Genomic DNA, 23231 nt, shown 5'->3' with positions numbered 1-23231 from the left:
TAACTTGATTGTGTTTCATGCTAACCATCATGAGCATTGTACACATGTGCATGCGAAAAGTACACATATATGTATGTATGTATGTATGTATGTATGTATATGTATATGTATACGTATATATATATTTTTAGTTTGTTTGTAACCAATGCGTGGCTCTAGAGAGCAAGGTGGACACAAATAGAGATGGATCCCTCATATAATATATCGGTATGGAACTGCAATGCCCCTAATTCTATTTGTAGATTTGATGTGTGACATATTCCAACTTGCATCTTCATGCAGTTTATACTCACCATGCACTACTAGTTAGTATCCCATTGATCCAATGCATGAAGTTGACTCTCAAATGGAATTTTTTTTGAGGATGTGAGAAGAAATCCTGAATGCTTTTGACAAAAAAAGTTAAGAGAATTGTGGAATATATCGACAATCATTTTAGACAAATTTGTATGTTCCAAAGGTGCCTCATGGAATGGTCATGTGAGGAATATCGAATATGCCTCTCTAGGTCTTGATGACAAATCAAAAGGAGAAGATCATGCAAGGACTATATTCTTTATGAACGCCTGCACTCCACAAAAACGACTGATACTAATTAATGCAAGCAATACCTTCGGTCACCGGGCACCTCCTCTTTCTGCCAAAAAAAAAGAGAAAAGGTCACATCCCAGAAGGTGGAACAATGAAGCAGGCAGTGCTCTTTTTCTGCTCCACCAGGAAAATTTGAGGCTTGGCTGTGACCCTAAGCCAAGTTGTGTAAGCCAGTTGCCACCATGCTCGCAGGTTTCGCAATACCTGTCACTAGAAATTTGAGAACTCGAACTCTTGCTTGAAAAAGGCAACCATATTAAACTCCTTAACATTTGTCATCATATCTGTGCTCCTAATATTTCAGACATCACCCAAGGAAAAAATTTCATGCGATCGGCCCTTATTCAAGTCCTAATGATATTGCTTTCTAACACTGCATGGATCTGCAGGATCCCAAAATGTGGGCCCTTCAGAGAGATCAGCACCCTACCAAGCTGTTTACATTCAGAACAAGCAAATTAAGAAAGACCATCTCCCATTGGGCACCTCAACCACTTCATTTTTAATGTGTTTGGTGGAGTCCTAGTCAACACTTTCGACTTTCTTTGTTTATTCGGCCAACTTTGGTCTGGTAAGGGCCCATTAGGCTCGACCTCAACCGCACGTCCCCGGCATCAGGCAAACAAAAGACCCTCTCTGTCTCTACGACCATGCCTTGGGAATAAGATGTGGGTGGGGTCTCCTTCGTCCAATTGATGAGAATTCTATTCATTTGGAACTTTGACTCGAAGTTTAAAGCGTACCATTTGGTGAGTAGTGATGGGTTGGTTGGCGGTCAAGGATGGCAGCACACAGATCCGTGATGAGCTTAAGCTAGGTTGTCGCCTTTGAAACGGTGGAACAAAACAAGTGGGTGGGACTTTTCAACCAAAAGAAACCTACATTAAAGTCTTTGGTTTTCTCCAAGAGAGTAGAAAGGTGGCATACAGTGATTGTAAAGTTGGCACAGTTGGTAGTGGATGTAAGGAACCACTCTGAATTGGTAAGGCCAGATTGAGGCAATAGGGAAGATGATATAATAAGCATAACAGCAATTTTATCCGAAGATATGGCGACGCATTTGCATTACGCTGAAGAGGAATTGGATACGCACAACGAAAGAAGAAGATGTAATTAATCTAGGAAAGCAAGGTGTCGGTAGATGAAAAAAAAAAAAAACAAATTGATATATAGTTTAGGATAAAGGGAAAAGACATAGCAAATTCAATATTTATTCAGTCTTAGATCAATACTACTGATGTCTTAATCATTTCGGGCATTAGCCCTGTACAAATTCAATGCAAGTATGACCACACCAACTTACCGAGATGATTTTTCCAAAGGAGATCCTCCTACCTAGCATCTAAACAGAGATGTCAGTTCATCTTCCAGTGTCAATATTTTCAATGGTACTCATGAAAACAGAAAACAATCACAAATATGTTGCAATTTCCTCTGAAGGAATATCGATATAAAAAAGGTCCCGGCCTAGTAATTCCTCTCTTAAGAATAACTCTCTGTCCAGGTTCCTGTGGGAGTCCATCTATTGGGTAAAGGAGCATTCAGTTTTTCACAACATAACTTCTACCTTATGCAGACCCCTGGTAATATGACCTGCAAATAGTTCCACTTTGGATTTTCACACCAAAGAAAACACTTTCTCCAAGGATTTTAAGCATTATGACCATTCTTTCAATGCTTCATCTGCCTAGGAGCCATCTTTACTCACCATATATCAAAAGCAGTCGTATGAGTTCTAAGTCTGCATATATCAAATGGAAGAAAGAGGGTAAGGTGTGAATAGATGTGGCTAACTCTATCTGGATCTGCTGTGCCTTTAGTTTATATGGCACAAGTGACCTTGAGCAAATTGGGACCCAACTGCTATATATACAATGACTTAGAAATATAACGACAAAATATATCAGGCCTGCCATATGCATAAATGTTGTAATCTCATCTGCAACCTCAAGTGCACCCTCTTAAATCCTTTGATTCAAATTAACTTTTACAAGAACTAGAAAATGGAAGCATATTTAAGGTATGACTAAGAGTTTGAATGGGCGAAAATAACATGGTCGAGGTGTGATATTTTCTTTCTACTGGTAGAAAGTTCCAGCTTTTCGGTCCTAACATTTTGGACGGTAAAAGGTCAATGTAGTGTTAATAGTCAACAAAGTATTGTACAAGTTGTGCACACTGGATATTAGTAAGTGCGCGTCTCCCATCAAGTTAGGGAAGCAAAACACGCGCTGCTAACTGAGTCACACCAAAACCTAACCTGAAGTTCAATAATAATAAAAAAATCATGTCTTAGGAGAGTCCGAGTTGCATGTATGATTTCCAAACCAAACTTTATCAGGTTAGGTTCCCACTTAATAAAGTACTAAGGTTCTGGCAAATCTCAGTCTTGCATAAACTGAAAATAATAGCACACATCTTGAACAGGGAGGAAGACCAATTAACAATTGAATATTATCACCAACAGTTGTAAGCAAACAAGGGAATGACAAATTAGCTTTCAAAAAGAAGTTTAGGAAAAAAATAAGTGCTGAAAGTAGTTGAAGCTATTCGGTTCCAACCAGTCTCATATGGGTATAATAATATGCATAAAAAGATGAAGAACTTAATTTCTATGGTTAAGCAATGACAAAGTGGGATGTTAGAAATCAAAAGCATGGAGCGGGTCGGTCAATCAACGAAATGACCTGGCGATCTTCCGCTGAAAGTGCTCGGCTATTGCGAATGAAATGCTTATGCCTTGCGTGTTGGTTGAACTACCAAAGTTCTACAGACGATGAAGAAGGGTCGTCCAAACTATTGGAAATTTAGCATCAGTAGACTACTGACTGCTGGCCATATGTCCTTGATGGAGTCGTGCCGTGAACAACGTGAAGCGAGCGATGATTGCACAAAATTTTCATATTTCTAACCAAGAGGATGAGCTTGGGGTGGCAAAATAAAATAAAAAAACAAATAGGCTGTATGACCACTCAGCAATAAAAATATAGGATGGGATCTAGATGGAAACGCAACAAAGTTTCTGATGTTTATTTACTTGTTTTTGGTCTTCTTTTAAGGTGCCAACAGCTTGCGAAAGCAAAAAAATGTGTAGGCTTTAAGGAAATAAAAAAATTAACAGCTATAAGTTATAACAGGAGAATGCAGCCTTGCACATGGTATGGGCGTATGGCACCAAAGAAAAAGCGAGAGCCAAGCTTAAAATGTTGTTGATGGAGCAGTAAAGGGGGCGATGTCACTCCATACGAGTAATATGAATGATAGAATTGGATCCTTTGCAGAAAGATTCACGTTTCTAGCACTACGAATTAATTAGAAGAAAGAGTAGGTGCACAGACTTCTAGTAAAAGGTGATATATATAGTACTTCACCAAAAATGAAAATTTCCAGCAGACTAAGCAACTCGTATACCGTTGGATAGACATGGAGTATATGTGAATGATCCAGGTTTAGATTGGATTATCAACTAGCTATTCTCTCCCCGGTCCCTTTCTCCATAAACACCAGACGAGGAAAGAAAACAACTACTTGTTTGATATTTTAATATTCTCTAATTCAATTCAGTGGTTCAGAAAACTAATACTCAAGCAAAGATGATGCATTCTATAAAAAAAATAATGGAGAAAGCAAAGAAATGAAAGGGCAGCAACCAGTAGTCAGAAGAATAGTTACGTGAAACCCTCGTCAAGGGTCGAAGGGAGCCGATCGACGTAGTGGGCCCCATGCACATCCTATTCCTCGCTTTCCGCGGTCTTCTCCCACGACTCCACACTTACTGCGTTGAATGACGAACACGGAAAGGCTGGCAAACCCCCGTTCCAACCTCCGCCTTCCCCTACAATAATAACACGCACTAAACTTACGTAAAAGAACTGACCACTGCACCCAAAGCAATACACATATCTAACAAAATAAAATAGCAATCTAGGCCCCACCTTCAGTTGGGTCATTCTCCTTGTCCCTGTAACATTAGTGTTATTGGATATAGAAATGGGTTTAGTAGCATACTTTTCATTGTCAATCTTTGACCATTGACTAGAGACATTAATTAATGTCACTAAGAACAAGTGGTAGTAGCGGTTGAATGAGGAAATCAATGGAAAAAAGCATGTCATCTTCTCCTTTGACCCCCTCTAAATCTCCCCCTCCTCGCTCTCTTCCCCCTTCTCCTCCTTTTTCCATTCCATTTTTCCTCGTTCGTCGCCGTTTACATAACTTTTTTGTGCGTGTACGCGTCGAAATAGAAGATATAAATAAGTAAAGAGAGATCGGAAGAATACGGAAGGAAGAAGAGAAGGGAAATGGGGAGGAAGGAAGAGAGGCTACGAGAAGCATTGCAAGTGAAGATACCGAGCTATTTCCGGTGTCCGATATCGCTGGACGTGATGAAGTCCCCGGTGAGCCTGTGCACCGGCGTCACCTACGACCGCGCCTCCATCCAGCGGTGGCTGGACTCCGGCAACACCACGTGTCCGGCCACCCGGCAGCCCCTCCCCTCCACTGACCTTGTCCCCAACCTCACACTCCGGCGCCTCATCCACCTCTGGTCCTCCACCTCCTCTTCCTCCCCCGCCGATGTCGCCGTCCCCCACCGCCAACGCGGCGGCGACATCCTACGGGAGGTCCGCTCCGCTTCGGCGGATCCCCGCGCGGCCCTCCGTAGGCTCGCCGACTTCTTCTCCGACGACGAGAACGACGAGTTCGAGAGGAACAATCTCGTCGACGTCGGTGGCTGCGCCGCCGTTCTCGTCTCTATTCTTGTGAAGAAGAAGATCGACGACGACGACGGATTGTTGGAGACGTCGGAGGCGGCGATCAGGGTTCTTGCTCTGATCTTGACCTCCGATTTCATCGAGGAGGGAAATAAGAAGATCGCGATCTCGGCCCTGATTTCGGATCTCAACGGATCGATTTCCGCTTTGCTTTCCGTGTTGAAGAAGGGAAGTAGCCTTGAGTCGCGGATCGACGCGGCCAGGGTTCTTGAATCGATAATTGGATCGCCGGAGACGAAGCTTGCGATCGCCGAGGAGGAGGAGGTGATCGCGGAGCTGATCCGGCTGATCGGGCCGTCGGATGATAAAGGGACGATGGATCGGAAGGCGGTGGAGGCGGGGCTGGGGTGCCTGGCCGGGATCGCCGGGGTGAGGCGGGCGAGGGTGCGGATGGCGCGGCTCGGGGTGGTGGCGGCGGCGACGAGGGTGCTGGCGGCAAAGGCGGAGGTGGCGCCGGCGGCGGCGGAGAGGGCGATGCGGGTGTTGGAGGCGGCGGCGGCTTGCGCGGAGGGGCGGGCGGCGATCTGCGAGGCGGCGGAGGAGAGCGTAGGGACGGTGGTGGGGCGGATGATGAAGATCGGGAGGGAGGGGAAGGAGGCGGCGGTGGCAGTGCTCTGGATGGTTTGCCATTACTTCCGGGACCGCCGGGCGGTGGAGGCGGCGGCGGCGTTGGACGGCGGTTTGACGAAGATATTGCTGTTGATGCAGAGCGGGTGCTCGCCGGCGACGAGGCAGATGGCGGCAGATTTGCTCAAGATTTTCAGAGTAAATTCTAAGAGTTGTCTCGCTGGATATGATACCAAGACTACCCACATCATGCCCTTCTAGAAGTTGATTCAGAGAAGATCTTTCCTCAAAAAAATGGAAAAAGAGGAGGATTTTTTGTAGATGGATAGAGATTTTTGAATCTTGATTAATCAAAAGAGATAGAAACAAATCAAGGATCTTCTAATTCCATTTTGCTGACAAATTTCATAATTTTCCCATGGTTATCATGAAGGAGATAGTTATCTTGGTTTGAGATAAAAATTACTTGCATTCAATATTTTGACAAGCTTACAAATCATGAAGCTTGTTCATAGTTCCATAGTAATCATGATGGTTATCAAACAAAAAAAATCATGATTATTCAAACGGGAGTATTTACAGATTCAAGGGGTAATCTCCCTACTCTCTCTCCCATGAGAATTCTCATGGTTTGTTCTTGTGTTTCCATGGTTTCATGCAAGAAACGATTATAAATTTTTCATAAAACTTGTTTGGATGTTGCTGATGAAGATCTAGATGCACTTCCGATCTCTTTCGATGAATACTTCGAATGCTTACGACTGGACATGCAAGAATGTGTCATCAGTTCGAATTCAGATAATGATATTCTGATCTCTTCATCATACAAGCAGAAAATGCAACATAGATGTCTTGGGTAGATAAATCATGCCAAAAAGAACTTTTAATATACAGGGGCTGTGTTTTTCCATTGCTTGTTGCATAATAGAAGGAAAATAAATTTCAAATTATTAGTATCATCCATCCCTGCTGCTGCCTCGTTCTCAGCTAACCATGATGTTGTTTCTAATTTCGTTCATAAGATGGACGAAAACCTGCTTGCTAGTCCTATCAACCATTGTATGGAAAGCAAATTTCTGCATGCATACAAAAGAATGTAAACTATAAAAAGAAAATAGGAAAACTAACACTTGAAAACACTGTGGTTTAATTGCGGTGTGGCTGCTAATAATGTGAAGGTGTTAAATTTGAGCCCATCGCAAAATATAGCTTTTGCTCTAAAAATTCCATGGTAGTTTAGGAGGGGGAGAAAATATTCTCCTGCATGCAGCAATAGATGCTAGATAAACTCATCAACCTGTAAGCCTCAAGAAAGATATTTTTAACTTTTTAGTCATTATATAAGCCTTGCTTATCCAAACCTGGTATAAGGAAGGCTTATATAATCTTGATAGCCCTTATTAGCTCCATAGGAGTCTAGTATCCATAACTCTCCAGAAGCCTCAAATGTCATGCATGAAACGTCTTGCACATCCTGATGAGATTTTTTTTTTTTTCAAAATTTTTTACTTTCTTAATGATACTTAAAACTATCAAAGTAGGATAGTTGAAAGACTGTAGCTCTGCATGGTCTGCAAGCATAGATATTAAAAGCCATTACTCCGGCTCCCGTGAATTGAGTTCAAAAAGAAAAAAACAAAGGAAAGGAGGGCGACAGGATGGCCGCAATTTCAGAGCAGGTTGCCGACCACACGCAGACTACTGGCACCAAGCTATTATTGATTGGGATTTCAAATCTAGGATAAAGACAACAAAATATTCAAACAAGAATCAATAAAAAGAAAAAAAAGAAAAGCAAGCAAGCAAGCAATCATCACTAATTAGTAGACGACGACTTTGTTTGTGCCGAGGTGACGGAAGAAACGAGAAAAGGATTTGAAGATTTGTTTTGTTTATATGCCATCTGACTGCTCTCCTTTTTGACCACATCAATCCCGATAAATTTATCACATTAGAAACAGAATATCTTCAATATTTAATCATATACAACAAGGCGCGAGGCAGCACGTAATGGAAAGTGCATGGGAACCAGCAAGGATGCGTCCTGAGCTGGTTCCGACCCATCAAATGGAATAAAGCGAAAGACATAAATATATATAGCGATACGAGAGAGAATGAGTGAGGGGGAGGTGGAGGGAGGGCCCAATCGCCGTTCTCTTTTCTTTCTACTGTTTTTTTTTTCTTTTTAGTTATGGTTGAAACTTGAGGGAGGAGGAATAGAATATATGCGACAGGTTTTGACTCGATCCAAATCCAATGAGGAATAGGATATGTCACGCAACCTCAGTGGGGCTTTCTGGACTATATGGGATTGGTATAAAAAAAACTTCATTATTTTTGAGAATATAATCTTCTATGTACATCATATTCTCTTGTATGAAGACATTGTTAGGTTGAGGATCCAAGGTTTTATCTACTTCAAATAAAATTATTACTATTATCATCGATATGTTTAGCTAAACAAGTTTTAAGAAATATTAGTGGAGGAGAAATGAGTGTTCAGCCAAGCCTGCTCATTTCTGAAGCAGAATGTTATGCATCCTTTCTTGATCTCTAAAACTGCCAAGAACAAAATTGACATTTAATCTCCAAAATAAAAGCTAAATGTTTCCTGAATTGAGTGAAAAGACAGTATAATATCTTGGAGTAACGTTATTCTTGGTAGTGCCAACGGAGAAAAGCATGTCAAAAATAACAAAACAGCAACATTTTGAAAAAATAATGTCGAGGGGGCATCTTCATGTTATTGTTCTTGGAATACGTCAGGATGCCCCACCAAATTCCTACACAGTTCCTTGTGCCCATATGGCAAAATATGCGAGGTTTCAAAAGGATATTAGCTTCAGTAAGCTACATTAATTCTCCCCTCTTTAGAGCAGTTAATGGTTCAAATCCTGTTGTTTGCTGGGAAAATCTATGATATTGGATTATTTACAAATCAATGACATAGACGATCGATGTTCATGATGCAGCAAGCAAATATGATTGCTCATGAAGTTATTTTGCACTGAGCTTCATCAGTATATACCAAGTAAAATAGCCATGGGAGAAAATACGATCGTGCTTGTAATTTTGGAGGGCATTTAAAATGTGGAATTCCGAGATGCATACTTCACCGCACTACATGTTTTTTATTTGATTTTTATACGTACGTAAATGGATATTTCTATACACAAGGATCAAAAACAAGCTACTAAATGGAAGTTTCGGTTCTTCATCTTTTATTTCGTTCTATGCTTGAGCTCTGAAAACCAAAACAATTCATCTAATCTTTTGTTCCACTAGTGGAAGAATTGTGAAATAATATTAAATTAGATTCATCCAATTGTAGAATATAAGCTGCATCTTAAGACAACCACATTGTTCATCGTTTGGCAGGTGACAGTGGCGACAACCATTTTGTTCATCGTTTCGGAGATGACAATGGTGGACCAAAGCTTGGAAAACGATAAGACATATGAGGGCAAGTTATTATAGTGAAAAACTTTTTTTTTCAAAAAAAAAAGTACCAACTCCACTTGCTTTTTTTTTTTAAAAAAAATATTTTTATATATCATTGTTAGATTAAGTAAAATATATATCAATCAAAAATAAATTATTTTACTGAATTTTTTGTGACCAAAATACTTCCACAAAATTAATCTTCTAATATGATATGGACTCTATTCATACCAAAATTTTGTTTATATCAGTAAGTTACTCAATATATTAGTTTTTAAAATATATCACAAATTTTGATTTCTCTTGAGTAAATTTCAGCCATTGAGGTTACTGAATTTATCTTTGTTTTCTGATTTTATTGGATATATTCGTATACATAATGTATGAAATACCTGCTTCAGCAAAAAAAAAGTCGCTGAATTTATCTCCTAAATTAGTATGCACATTAGTAATAGCAGGATTTTGTTTTTATCAATAAGATACTCGACATATTAGTTTTTGAAATAACATATTAATTTTGTTAATTTAATTTTAACATTATTTTAAAAAATGATGATATTAATAAACCAAATTAGAATATGGGAGTGTAAAGAAACTTCACATTGGGATAACGAAAACTTCCTTCTCCACTCCCAAAGTATTAATCGAGAAATCTAGCAGAATATGTGACCCAACAAGCTATAAATTAACTAAAAAGATAATGCCCTTGCAGCCACCACATGATCCATAGCTCCAATATTTCAGAAAAAGAAAAAAAAGAATGAAATGCAAAGAATCTCATGCGGCATTTTAGGATAGTTTGGATACTTATGTTTGCACTTTTTTCTCTCATTTTCCTTCTCCATTTTTATAACTAAAATATAATTTAGCTCGTATATTAGTTTCAACCGATCATTATCATACTTGGACTGTAATTAAAAAATATTCTTTAGATTTAACTTCTATTTATGTTTTAACTCTTCATCTATTCTTATCCATTTTATATCTTCTATATTTATTTGTGCAAATATTATATTTATCTAACTTTTTCAAATTAGTACAGTACATTCGTTTCATTTTTACATAAAGATATTTCTCCCTAGAGCAAGACATATGCAATTAAACGAAAGTCCTGTCTAATGCACCGTAGTCCGTAGATATTATAAGCATGCTATTTCTAGAGATATTGGTGCTACTGATATAATTCTAATAAATTTTCATATTTAAATCAACAAAATTAAAATACAGTTTTTCCAAGGATAGGATGGTCATTTGCTGTCCTTGGTTAACTTAACCAGAGACAATGATAATTGCAAGTAACAAGATCTTCTTGCAAATAAACATAACTTTTTCAGTAAACAAAGGTGTTGTATGAAACATTAATAAAATTCTAGGTGTTATATGCCAAAAAAAACCTTTTTTCCCCTCCTGGAACTTCCCTGTGTCAGTCAAGATATGAAATATCGTAAAACGTCAGCATTTCTTTGCACTGCTGAAGAAATCCCAGGAGAATATTACACAAGGTACCTGAATTTTCTTTCCATGTCTCATTTTAATCATACTCTTTCCCGCTTTTAACCCTTTTTCATAATGAATTCCATACCAACTTTCTCCTGTTTTACATGAATTGAGATCCTCATCTGATTCAACAAAGAAACAGAGGATGCTGCAAGTACGAAAACACGGAGGATGCTAGGCTTGGTCGGGTAACGCAGCAAATCCTCCATCATCATTTCTAGGACATGAAACACTGGTGCGAGCACCTCAACAGAGTACTACCGTCTCTCGAACTAGTACTGAAAATTCCATGTTCAGGTAGCTCCAATTCCTTCACAGAGCCAATAACAGTGGAAAGCTGTAATTCCATTCCCTTTAACCGTGGATAAACTATGGCACTAAGCTCCTTAAAGAGCGGATAAGCTGGGCCCTTCCTGGAAAACCATGGCTCTGATTTACTGCATTACATCAGTTTTCATCCATCAAGAAAGACGAACTTTAGGCATATATGGTTTTGAGCTACCATGAGCTGATCGATATTGTTAATTTTAAGGGCCACATTCTCTTCAGAACACTTATCTGCAAACACTTTCACGAGGACATTCTCAATGATGAATCACAAAACAGATCCACAACTTCTGAACCTGCCATCTGTACCAGTCAAAAAAAATTCTGGAGTTTAGAGAGAGCAATGCATGATATCCAGAAAGTTATCGTTGAAAAGATCATAACCCCACCCCAACCGCCACAATAAAAAGATGCAAGGGAAAAAAGGAAAAGGAAAAAGATCAAAAAGATGTTAGTAAAATACTCTTATGAGTTCTCCGGTCACAATGCTTATGTCGAGTTCACCATAGAAGATTCACTACCCTAGCTACAGTCGTGTAGAAGATTATTGGAAATTGTAGTCAGTTATGTACTTTGCTTAAAGAGGACAGATACCTGTAGCTGTCCCAACAAGGATGCTTTTGTCTGCATACCAAGTTATTTAGTCGGTGACTGGAAATCTAACTAAATAAGAATGGAGTAAGTTAAATGAATGATGAGGTTGTGCATCTCGTTTTCACAGGGAGCAAAGTCCATGAAGCACTCCTAGTTGCATGGTTCTGAGATAGTGATTGCGATCAGGCCCACATTGTTTGTCATAAAAGGGAGTGGGCAGCATCTATCAGGGACAAGATAATGTGTGGAATAACCAAATGGCTTTACTAAACAGGTGAAAAGCAAGATAACTTCACCCAGTTACAATATTGCAAATTAGCTGCATATTGTAAGGTCTCAGCCATAAACTTAAAATGGATAATATAAATAAAAAATAGTATTCATGTATGCATGCTAGTCTAAACAGTATATAACAAATTCAGGTCCAACCTTATCATGATTTGTCATTAAGTTGTCAGGTGGATTTAGTCTTGACCCATGCCATTATATACCAGCAATAACCTTAGGTTCATCAAAACAAAAAAGCCAAAGATTTATTGCTAACCATGAGTAATTCAAAGACGCATTACCTATTCTTCCAGCTCTAACACAACATAATTACTCTCTTATAAATAACATCAGCTCAAAATATGATACGTCAAACTCCATGGATTCCTGAAGCCTAATGAACAATGCATCCATTAACGTTTCTTTTTGAGGAACAACACCCCCACTAATGTTATCCTCCTTCCTACAATACAACAAATGTCTCGTAGGAACAGGCAGTACTTATGTGTAGCTTACAACCTATGTGAAGAATCGAGACACAATGATCTATCAAGTTGGCAGAGGTCATCAATCATCGCTTTCAACTTTACAACATTGACGATAAGTTCAGACTATCTAGAAAATTTCCCAACAAAATAGTAGCATTTATGGAGACTAGCATTTGATGATCTATATACATGGCAGAAATGATAGCAACTGCAATTTCAGAAAGGACAACTCTTTCCTATCAAACACACGAGCCAATCTCACGAGAAGAATATCAGCAATACAGTTGGTTGCACGGAATATCACTATAACAAACAAGAATGGGCAACACCTGTCATGCAGTGAATCAGCAACCACCCAAGCAGTTACTGATTTAACGGTATACTGCTTCTGCAGACTCTACAAAGCACAATAGATAAAAATAAGCACGACCTGGGGATATATAATACAGTTATCCCTTTAAAGTAGATCTAAGACACATAAATAATAGACTAGCTCGTTTTTTTTCCTTTTTCCTCAAACTAGTAGATGCAATGAGCATGAAACCCCAATAAAATATTTAAAATCTACACATATTACAAAAGTGAAAGAGCTTCATTTTTGGGAAATTCCTCTCATTGATGCATGGTGTCCATCGGAAATAAAATAACTCTGCTAGAAGCACAAAAACAGAGACATGTTTTGTGGTCCTATACATCATTCCTGCAGTTAAACAAAGAGAGATTTGTGAAAGATCACTAGTGTCTCATTGGAATAAAGATTATATGTTGCGCTAACAGATTAAAACAAATTTGCTGAGACCACCAAAAAGACTGCCAAAATCAAACTCACCTGGCTTCGCCAAAACTGAATGTGAAATTGATTTTTCCAAACATTAATATAAAGTGTCATCTAATAGCAAAGAATCATCTCAATCTTCCTCTCCACATAGTAGCACAGCTCCTCAAAATTGATTAAGTCCTTTGCTTCAAAAACCACAGATGGTAAATTTTTCTGCCGATGAAAAAATAGCTCAACATCTTCTTATCTTCAACTGATTCCAAGAAGTTCCAAATCAAGAATTCCAAGATCATGATGAGAGTCCATAATGGTCATAATAATCTTCCATGATCTCCTAAGCATCACAGCTTTTTAATCCTCAATAATCATTTTGAGAGTTCCTGTATTTATTGTGAATAATCATTTTGAGAATGCCTGTATTTATTGTGATCCTATAGGAGTCATTGAAAAAAGAAAAACAAAAGGAGCATGAGTGGGGATCTGGAGGGGTTAAAACGAGTGAAAAGAATCTTACATCAAAGAGCAGCAGAACAACAAGTTTGATAGCTATCTGATGCATATTTGGAAATTCTTGCAGTTAACTGGTCAGAGTGGTCTAGAAAATTGTATGAATTCAATTTATGAATAGCTCATTGAGTTAATAGTCCACTGGAATATTGGTAAGCCCCGAGTGCTTCTTCTGCAATGGAAGCAATGGAAAAGGAGAACAAAAGGAAGATGCATGAGCTAACAAAATACTGAATTACAGTTAATATAGAATTCTGCAAATGAAGGGAGCACAACAAAGTGAAGGAAACATAGCAGACATTGCAATATATATAAAAGCGCAAAAGAGAAATTGTTGACTTACAAGTTACAAGTATCATCAAACAAGCAAACGAATGGTTTTTAGACATCCAGTTATAAATGTTTGCCTCGCCCTGCAATATCCACACTATAATGACCAGAGAACCCTTTGAAATAGATTCATTGCTCCCCGAGATAACACAAACATATGCTCTATTACACGAAAGATGGAAGCAAGATAAGTTTAGAATATTCAATATTAGAGTTGACAATCCTCCCAACACCTATGGAGGCAATATTACCAATATTTGACTGACCTTAAGGCGTCTAATTCATAACAAACATTCGTTCTGGAACCAATAGTTATGCTGCTTATAGGTTTCCACAAGACGAATTCCCTTTGTTAAAGAAGGGAAAAAAATCTGCATCGGCCAGAACACTCAAATTCTAAATTAGAGAGGGAAAAGACAAGGAAATTTGGTATGTTCTGGCTTCACCCAAAAATTATATAGACACAAAAAGTAGGAATTTCCATGGGAATTTTCATAAAGATGCTAACTTAAAATTCTAAATCTTCTGTAATATCACCAGATGCGGTTAATGAAATCTCAAATTCAAAATATGCAGAATTAATTATAGTGTTTTGACTGTAAGAGATAATAAATTCAGGAGTACAGACTTTCAGAAATTCCAAACTCAGAATGTCATATCAGTTTTAGAAGCAAATAATGTATTCAGTCAAGCTGGCCCTCCACTTACTTGAACTCCTCTTCAGTGTCCTCAAGATATACCAAAAAGCATGAAAACAATGTCTTTTCTGTTCATACCATCAAGCTAGCCAATAATATGAGGTAGAAAATATTGGCCGCCAAACCTCTCATGTTTCACTTCACAATTTCAGACCTACTATTATGATAATGTGGAAAACTCGGAAAGATAAAATGGGGAACAGGTACATCAAAACGAACTGAGGGGCACAGATTGAGAATAAAATCAAAGAAACCTGTTGAGATGATATAAATATATGTAGTAAAGATATGAAGAAGCCCCAACTATGGGATGTTCTTGAATTTAACTTGAAAGAATTAGAAAGAGAAGAAAATACCGATATTGACATGAATGAAAGTTGTCAGAAATAATTAATGTCTAAAGTAATAATGGAGGTTACCCTTAAAATGAACTTCAATATGATGACTCATTAAGTTGACTCCAGCTTTGTTGAGGACAAGGCATAATAGCAATTGGATGGTTACGGCAATTTGATGCCTACTATTACTTCATCGTTAACACCATCAACGTGTTCAACTGAGTGCACTTTGCACCTAACCAAGGAAAGAGAGTTGCAATGCTAGCTCTTTGATTACAATGAAGCACTAATACAACGAAGAGATGTCTTAGACTTCCATGAAAAACTCCAAAGAACTCTGTATGGAGTAAGGCTCATTCAGCAAATACCTCGAGCTGAGCTTAGCTTTTTCCTTTGGCTCATGAGCCAGCTTGAATATTAAATATGTTATATTTATTATATAATAAATATATTTAAATATATACAATATTCATTATACATAAATACATAAGTATATTATTAAAAATATAAGCTATTTTTTATTTAATGATTTGATGAAGAGTAAATAATTAGCTATTGGATTTAGCCACTGGACTAAAATCTAGCAGCTTAGATAGATAATGGCGAGGATTAAAACTCAACTCCCCTCATATCCTCACCAGCCATGCCTATCCATCCACGATAATCACTGTCACTCTTTAGTTAAACTATTCCCATGATTCCCACCACCCATCGCCACCACCTACGTCCGTCTCCCCCCAACCGAAGATGAGGAGCCACCACCTCCTACCTGTCTCCTATGACTAGAGATAAGGAGGTCTCCGCCTTTGAGCCAGTTGTCCCTAGAGATGCTGCTGCAAGAGAGAAGGCCATGCAAATGGGCATGGAGATGGTGGAGCCAGCCACTGAGACCATGAACTAGGGCATCAAAAAGCAAAAGCATGGGCATCTGCCTAAGGCGCAGGGTGGCAAGAGGGCATCGTCACTGAAGAGGGAGGAGGAGGAAGATGAGGATAGAGGTAGAGGAGCGAGTTTGGAAAAAAAGGAGGGTTGAATTTTTTGTATTTCGAACTTAATCAAGTTGAACTCAAGTTAGCTCAACTCTAATTCAAGCCGAGCTAGAGCTGGGTTTCTCAGCTTGACTCAAGCTCAAGTTGGGCCATTGTAATATTGATCCAAGCTCGAACACAGATTAGCTCGCTTGTGTTTAGCTCATGCACACCCCTAGTATGAAGTAACAAAATAACCAAGAAACACTCAAGCATACAATGACACTTCAAAGATGAAAGCAAGGATTTTCCCTCGGGGTGTGCGCATGCGAGAGAGAGAGAGAGAGAGATAAACAGAGAGAGTGCCAAGGAATGGAGAAACTAGTTTCATCAAACATCACCAGCCAAGTGCTTGTGGATAATACTAAAAAGGCCATCGCATGGTATTTTAGGGATGGCGATGCATGTGGGGACAATCCACAATGCATTGTTTCCTCATGCCATGACTACCATTCATTCACAAGCAACAGGATGGCAGCAGCGATGTCATGAGGTGATGGATGAGCAAATAGCAATTGCAAGCTTGCCTCTTGTCCAGAAAATAGAGTTATTCCCATAATTCAGTTTTAACAAGAAAAACATTGATAAAATTGGATATGGAAAAGCATTCAAGTCCTAAACAAGGTTGCAAAAATAATATTGGTTTTAAATAACAGAAATAAGTAAATTTGAGCCACATGTCAATAATCACAGATATTTCCTAAATCAAGGTATCATATTAACATTATAAGGGCATAACTATATGCAAGAATACTTACCACAAGCAGAAACATCACCTGCTACTTCCTATGAAGTACATCAGCATCATGCATCAAGTTAACATTATTAAGATCAATATCAAACCAAACACTTCTCCCTCCTTTTCCTGCAACATTCCCTGTACATGAAGAAAAAAGGGTAGATAAAATATTCTATGAGACAAAATATCTCGAATCTAGTTAACTTCATTTGTTTGTCATCAATAAACCTCAGGGTCCCAACTTTGAATACCAACCGGACAATACTGCACATACTCCATAGATGATGAGCTAGTTCTTAATATAGGGAACATTTAACCACTCACAATTGGTATGATCAAACAAGTTCAGAAGGGTGTCTCTAGTTCAACGGGTATTACAATATCTAAATGATGCAAGAATTAGTTAATATAACTGGATATAGTCCTTCTGAATCATTATCAGCAAGCAAGAAAACATACCTATGATGACCACTAAAAACTGTAGTTTTTGTTAAAATACATATCACATTATAGGGCTGAAGCCCTAGTTCGATGACCTGATACTCCAAAAGAACCATCAACATTGCAACTACATCTTGCTCAGTCCACTGTCAAGGAAGAACATCCAATGTTTGGAGATGACTGTCCAATATGCCATCTTTTTCTAGCATTTTAAGCAAATAAGCAATGGCACATGCAGAGTTTCAGAAGATAAAAATTATACTGAGTTTCTGCAAGCGAACTAAGAACCTGTAATCTTAACAATCAACTAACAATATATCCAGCACATCAACAAACAATCATAGTAGCTCAAAAGAAAAAAGACACAGATCAGCAGTAACTAATCCACTTCAGCTATTTGCTGTCAAGACTTTATCTTCAGAAGATAGGACACAGGAATTTAGTACATGTGATGTCTTCCTCTGTAAACATTCTCTCATGAAAAGATTGAGAAGACAAGTAGCAGAGAAAAGATCAACGAAGCAACAATTGCTTCCTCTGAAATGCCCTTTTCTTTGCCATTGCAATGACTTGCTCTCTTTTCTGAGATAGGTCCTTTATTGCCTGCTGATACAGTAGTTCAATAGATTCCAAATATAGTCTCAGATGCTCATCAATTTCATGTTCACCAGCCAAAACAAATGAAGAACCATTTCTCGGGAAACCAGAAAAGGCCGACATATCAACACCATTGATACCCATGTCTTTCTGATCCAGCTTCATGCCATTCTCAACTTTTGACAGTGCCCCTTTAACCTCTCCCTCTATATTTAACAAATTAAAATCCACAAGGTCTGATGGAGAGAAACCTGGGGACTTCTCACCATTACCCTCAGAATCCTGATTGACTGACGCAACCACATTGACAGATCCAGAATCAGCATATCTTGTGACATGATCGAGTTTTCCATTGACCACAGCATCATACACTGGCTGATCTGAGCCTTCCATGGAGCTGAAATCAACAAAGGGAAGGGGGGCAAAAACATCATTAGCTTTAGAGATACTCCGAGAAGATATGTTAGAGCATTCCCAACACTTAACCAACTGCAGATCCTTGGGAGTTTGAGTTCCATCTAGAGTTATCAGCCGACTAATGGCAATGCATGGTTTCCATCCAGGTATCAAGTTTATAATTAATGAATCAATTAACCCTGCTATAAGCTTTATATCCTTCTGTGCCAGTTCAAGTTGCTCAACCATCTCACTAGCGACTGAAAGAGAAGTATCACTATCCAGGTAAAACACGAAGACAACATTGTCGGCATGACCTGCACGACCTGCACGCATAAAACAAGGAATGCATTGATGAGTTATCATTCACATGTTTAAAAACTAATAATGATGGATGGGAATAGTTTTAGAAGTATAGCAGTTACCTTTCCAATTAATAATCTTCATATTTAATGATACAGAACTAGTCTCCTCCCTCTCCCCTTTTAATATAAATGCACCATCTTTCCTCTTCTTTCGTACCTCCAAAGTTAGCAAGTTTGAACTTTTACCATCAGAGCGTTCAATTACAGTGATAAGTGCAGGCTCATTATCATCATCATCGAGATCTATATGAAACTGTGTTTGCTGTATGCTACTTTTTGGCTCTTCTGAATGAACACAATGGTCTTTGGAGACACCCAACCTGGTTCTCAGTTCTATGATATCAGGTAATTGCAAAGAATGGTTCCCTTGATTGCCATTTGACACATCCACCTGGAGAAAAGGATCCTTCAGAAGGTCCCCTGCTTGCAATCGCTGATCAGCTGGAACAAGGCACTTCTCTATAAAAGCTTTCACTTCTGGACCTTTTACCTTTGAAAGAGCAGCAGGCTTTATCCCCTATAAAAAATCATTCAGAAAAAAGAAATGCCAAGTTCAATTTTAGACTTATCTTTTGCAAAAGAACAATCAAAATCTAATTCTTCAGAGAACAACAATCATCATTTACAAACAAGTAATCACATTCTTTTTCTCGAATAACAACAGATAAAGACAATTAGAGGTTAAACACTTGCAGATGACACCTACCGAAGAAACTTTTTTGTATATTTGAGCAGAATTTGTACACTCGCTGTATGGGTACTCAAAGGTGACCATTTCTAGCATGCACATCCCAAAGGAGTATATATCTACCAACTCGTTATAATTTTCATCATAGAGTTCTGGTGCCATAAACTCAGGAGTCCCTGCAGTTAAAACAAAATATCATTAAAATCTAATCTAAAACCAAGCTGCTTGACTACTTTCCTACAAATAAGTATTGATAGAGACATCCACCCTCAGATATCCAAGAATAAGAACTAACTACTTGTTCCATTTGCATCCAGTAACAGCAACGAAGTAATCTGGTAAGTCAGCAATCTCAATTAAAAAAAAAAAACAAGAAATTGATGCAGAACTTTTCTATTTCTCCTCTCCCCATTAGCAATGTTCAGTCCATAAAGGAGTGATAGGGAAGTGGAATATCATTTGATTGAATTTATTTTAACTGTCATTTCTTAGTTTCCTTTAACTTAAAGAAAAAGTGCTGCCCAGTTCAAAGAACATGACAATGGCAAACAAAAAAATAAAAATTGGTACCAATTACACTTCGTGCATTCGGTTGCTGCATGACAGTTGCCAACCCAAGATCCCCAATCTTCACCTCTCCCTGGTTTCCATTAATAAAAATGTTATCACACTTCAAATCCCTATGTATGATTGGTGGCTTCTGACTATGGAGATAGTTCAACCCCGTCAGAATCTGCCTCGCCCATCCCTTCACTGCTTTCATGTCCACCTTCTTGTGTTTCTTACGGTACCTATTTTACAGAAACCACGTCATCAACTCAAATAAATCATAAACGACACTCATCATCAAAAACTTAAAACAAGAAGACTCAGAATTCGACCATACTGTCTCAAGCTGCCAGAGGTGAACAATTCGGTGATGATATTAATAGTCTTCTTTTTATGGTCAATCCATGAAGTGTAGAATTTCATAATATTCTCATGTTTCAGAGATTTCAAAAGATTCACTTCCGAGTACAATCTCTCCAAGCTGTCCGGAGACTGCAACACATCATCAATCCTAAGCTGGTTCCAAGCTACCTCAATTCCATTGACTTCATCAAATCCCTTGTATCTGTTATTGCATTACCACTAAATATTATCAAGAATAAAGCATTGCAAAACTTAGATGTAAAACATCGAGCATAAATATAAATAGAATTATAATTTATTTTATAGTATGTCGTATCGTACCGTACCGAATCAGACGGTATGAAGCATACCATATTTTGGTACCGGTACAGTTGGCATACCGATTTTTGGTATGCTAAAAAAAATTTATATCGTACCGTATCGATACTATGCTAGTGTGGCACTGGTATGGCCTGATAGGCGAACCTTATTGATTTACAAAGTCATGGATTGAAGAAACTTACACAGTCTTGAAAGCGCCTTTTCCTAATATCTCCTTATACTGTCAGAAAAATCAATAATGTCAACCAAAAAATCAAACTTTTGCTCAGCGAGAACGCGCTATCCTGGAAAATAGAATGCACCGGAGACAGAGAGTACTTACACAAACATAGCGCCGAGTGGGATCAATCTCGATGACGTCGGGATGGGGCGGCTCGGGCTGCTCGTCGGCCCCATCGGCCAGCACCTGGCTCATCGTCTCAGGCGAAGAAGCACCAGTGCAAGTCGTCAGAAGCGAACACGAAGCCGAAAACCCTAACCACGGAGAAAATTATATACAAGCAACGAAAGATCCCCGGTTAGGCGAAACCCTAACCCGATGCGCACCGTTTCGAAGCCAAAAACCGCGGATTCGAATCCAGTAACCAAAAAAACAAACAAAGAAAGAAAACCACGAATTCGATACGAGGAATCCAAATAAGAAAGAAAGAAAGAATGGACAGGTGACGCGTACATTCGTAGAAAACGAAACCCTCACGAAGGGGTGCGAACCCTAATCGGAGAGGAAGGGGGTAGAGCTCTGGAAAACCCTAACGGGAGCCCTACCAACTCTCGAAGAGAGATCGCGGGAGGGGGCTCGTTTCGTTCCGCGGCTTTTAGAAGAGCGTTGTGGTAGAGAGAGAGAGCGCGAGGGACGGGCCTTATTTATAGGTTAGCTTAGAATTGCCATCGAAATAGCACACGTAAGCGGCAACCAGTGGTCGTGATGTCACCCTAGATTGGAAGGAGACGATAAGGATCGTGATTCCGCGATTATTATTCTGTTTTAAGAAAGTTTGGCTCCTATTCCTTCTTTATCTTTTATTTCCTTTTTAAGGTGCATGCAGAGCTTATCGGAGGCCTCCGAGCCCAAACTCTATTTATCTTTCAATCGAGTTTTGGATCGGATCAATTGAAATTTTGATTCTTTTTGTACCTAAATCTCACTTATAATCAATTTTTCTCGTGGTAAATCTATAGAGAATTTGACTAGGGTGATTCGCCTGTGAACAATAAATTTAGACTCGAATCTGTATTGTCTCCATGTAAATTTGTCACCACGAACCTATTAAAATTTTACCATCATGCACGATCGTTGCAAGATATGTGATGCAAGAAGTGTACATTGGGTTGGGGTCAACCAAAAATCAAAATAAACTGAACTGATGTCCTTGAGTTATTTGGTTTGAATTCAAAATAAAATTGAGCCGATTTTGGTTCTAGTGCCTCGAAACTCAATTAGGTGATTTGAGTTTGGGCCAGAGAGATGGATAATTTGAACTTAAACCAACCAAATGTATATACATATATATGTGCACATACAAAATTAATTTTGGTACATTACTTACGCATTTTATACTGTTCTTCATTCATGATTTGGTCAATTGTTGCTTTTTATGGATAAAATATTGATGTTTTTTTTAGAATATATTATATATTGTTTTGGATTTTTTACATATATATCCTCATAAATATAAAAAATTACATAAAAATTCTCGTAAAGTTGTTATTTGTATGTATACTTTCATAAAATACTTATTTTGTATGTATATTTTTTTTTCATATGTATCTATACCATCCAATGCTATTAAAAAAATAAATAGTTCAAAATTAAAATGACTGAAAAAATCAACGGCATATATATGTGTACACACGCAAATAATAATTGTTCAAGAGTAGTTATGTAATTTTACAGATATATGAGGGTATATATTCACAAAAATCATTAAACATGATCAAAACTTTCAAGAAACTTGTCAAGTCTTTGTTTAAGATTGTCAAGTTGGAATATTGGACGACTATTTGGGAAATTCTATTCTCCAATTGGATTTTGACATAATTATCATTATTGCATTTATAACATATATATATTCTTCCTTATTTTTAGAATATTAAAGCATTTTGAATTTAAATTAATTATAAATATTTAGATAAGTAAAATAGTTTTTAGTGATTTATAAATGGTGAGTTATTTATTTATTGTGGCGAGAATTTCATAAAAGCATCATGATTTCTTCCAGATGTCAACATGGAATCATGCGGCATAATAATACTGACTCTTTTGTCATCCTTCTCAAATAATAGTGACTGAATTATCTTCACTAGAATTGACTTCTGCCAGTTGAGCATATGCCTAATGCTTTTGATTGAATTATATTCAATTTGGGGCACATGCTCAAATGGCAGAAATCAAATGCAACGAAAATAATTCAGTTATTCTTAATCGAAGAGGATGACAAAAAAGATCAATATTATCATGTTGCATGAACCCATGTTAATATCAGTTCTTATGAAATAAATTTTTAATACCTTTATGAAATTCTTGCCTTAATAAACAAAAAATAATTTAA

The 23231-nt window shown here is 38.1% G+C and overlaps 2 protein-coding genes across 2 annotated transcripts; one reads left to right on the top strand and one right to left on the bottom strand.

Annotated features, from left to right (window-relative positions):
* Window positions 1-4706: 4706 nt before the first annotated feature.
* On the top strand, window positions 4707-6640 carry LOC103714301 (U-box domain-containing protein 27-like). Its single transcript, XM_008801505.4, has one exon. The coding sequence runs from the start codon at window positions 4893-4895 to the stop codon at window positions 6189-6191; it is 1299 nt and encodes a 432-aa protein (XP_008799727.2). The 5' UTR covers window positions 4707-4892; the 3' UTR covers window positions 6192-6640.
* A 6176-nt stretch (window positions 6641-12816) lies between these two features.
* On the bottom strand, window positions 12817-21555 carry LOC103714300 (probable serine/threonine-protein kinase WNK7). The gene is made up of 11 exons (XM_039133261.1): window positions 21356-21555; window positions 21005-21156; window positions 20865-20902; window positions 20336-20563; window positions 20020-20240; window positions 19468-19625; window positions 18822-19278; window positions 16982-18722; window positions 13837-14001; window positions 13374-13702; window positions 12817-13244 (listed from the first exon to the last, which is right to left on the bottom strand). Exons 2-8 carry the CDS (start codon window positions 21095-21097, stop codon window positions 17917-17919), a joined length of 2001 nt encoding a protein of 666 aa, XP_038989189.1. The 5' UTR covers window positions 21098-21156; window positions 21356-21555; the 3' UTR covers window positions 12817-13244; window positions 13374-13702; window positions 13837-14001; window positions 16982-17916.
* Window positions 21556-23231: the final 1676 nt, after the last annotated feature.

This window comes from Phoenix dactylifera, chromosome 14 (assembly GCF_009389715.1).
Source record: "Phoenix dactylifera cultivar Barhee BC4 chromosome 14, palm_55x_up_171113_PBpolish2nd_filt_p, whole genome shotgun sequence".
Taxonomy (NCBI): domain Eukaryota; kingdom Viridiplantae; phylum Streptophyta; class Magnoliopsida; order Arecales; family Arecaceae; genus Phoenix; species Phoenix dactylifera.
This window is presented reverse-complemented; position numbering and strand designations above follow the sequence as displayed.

Coding starts and splice junctions, on each gene's coding strand:
- LOC103714301 (XM_008801505.4), top strand. CDS start 4,893: ATGGGGAGGAAGGAAGAGAGGCTACGAGAAGCATTGCAAGTGAAGATA.
- LOC103714300 (XM_039133261.1), bottom strand. CDS start 21,097: ATGAGCCAGGTGCTGGCCGATGGGGCCGACGAGCAGCCCGAGCCGCCC. Junction 20,903..21,004: donor CCACTCGGCGCTATGTTTGT/GTAAGTACTCTC, acceptor TTTTTCTGACAG/TATAAGGAGATATTAGGAAA. Junction 19,626..20,019: donor GAATGCACGAAGTGTAATTG/GTACCAATTTTT, acceptor TTTTAACTGCAG/GGACTCCTGAGTTTATGGCA.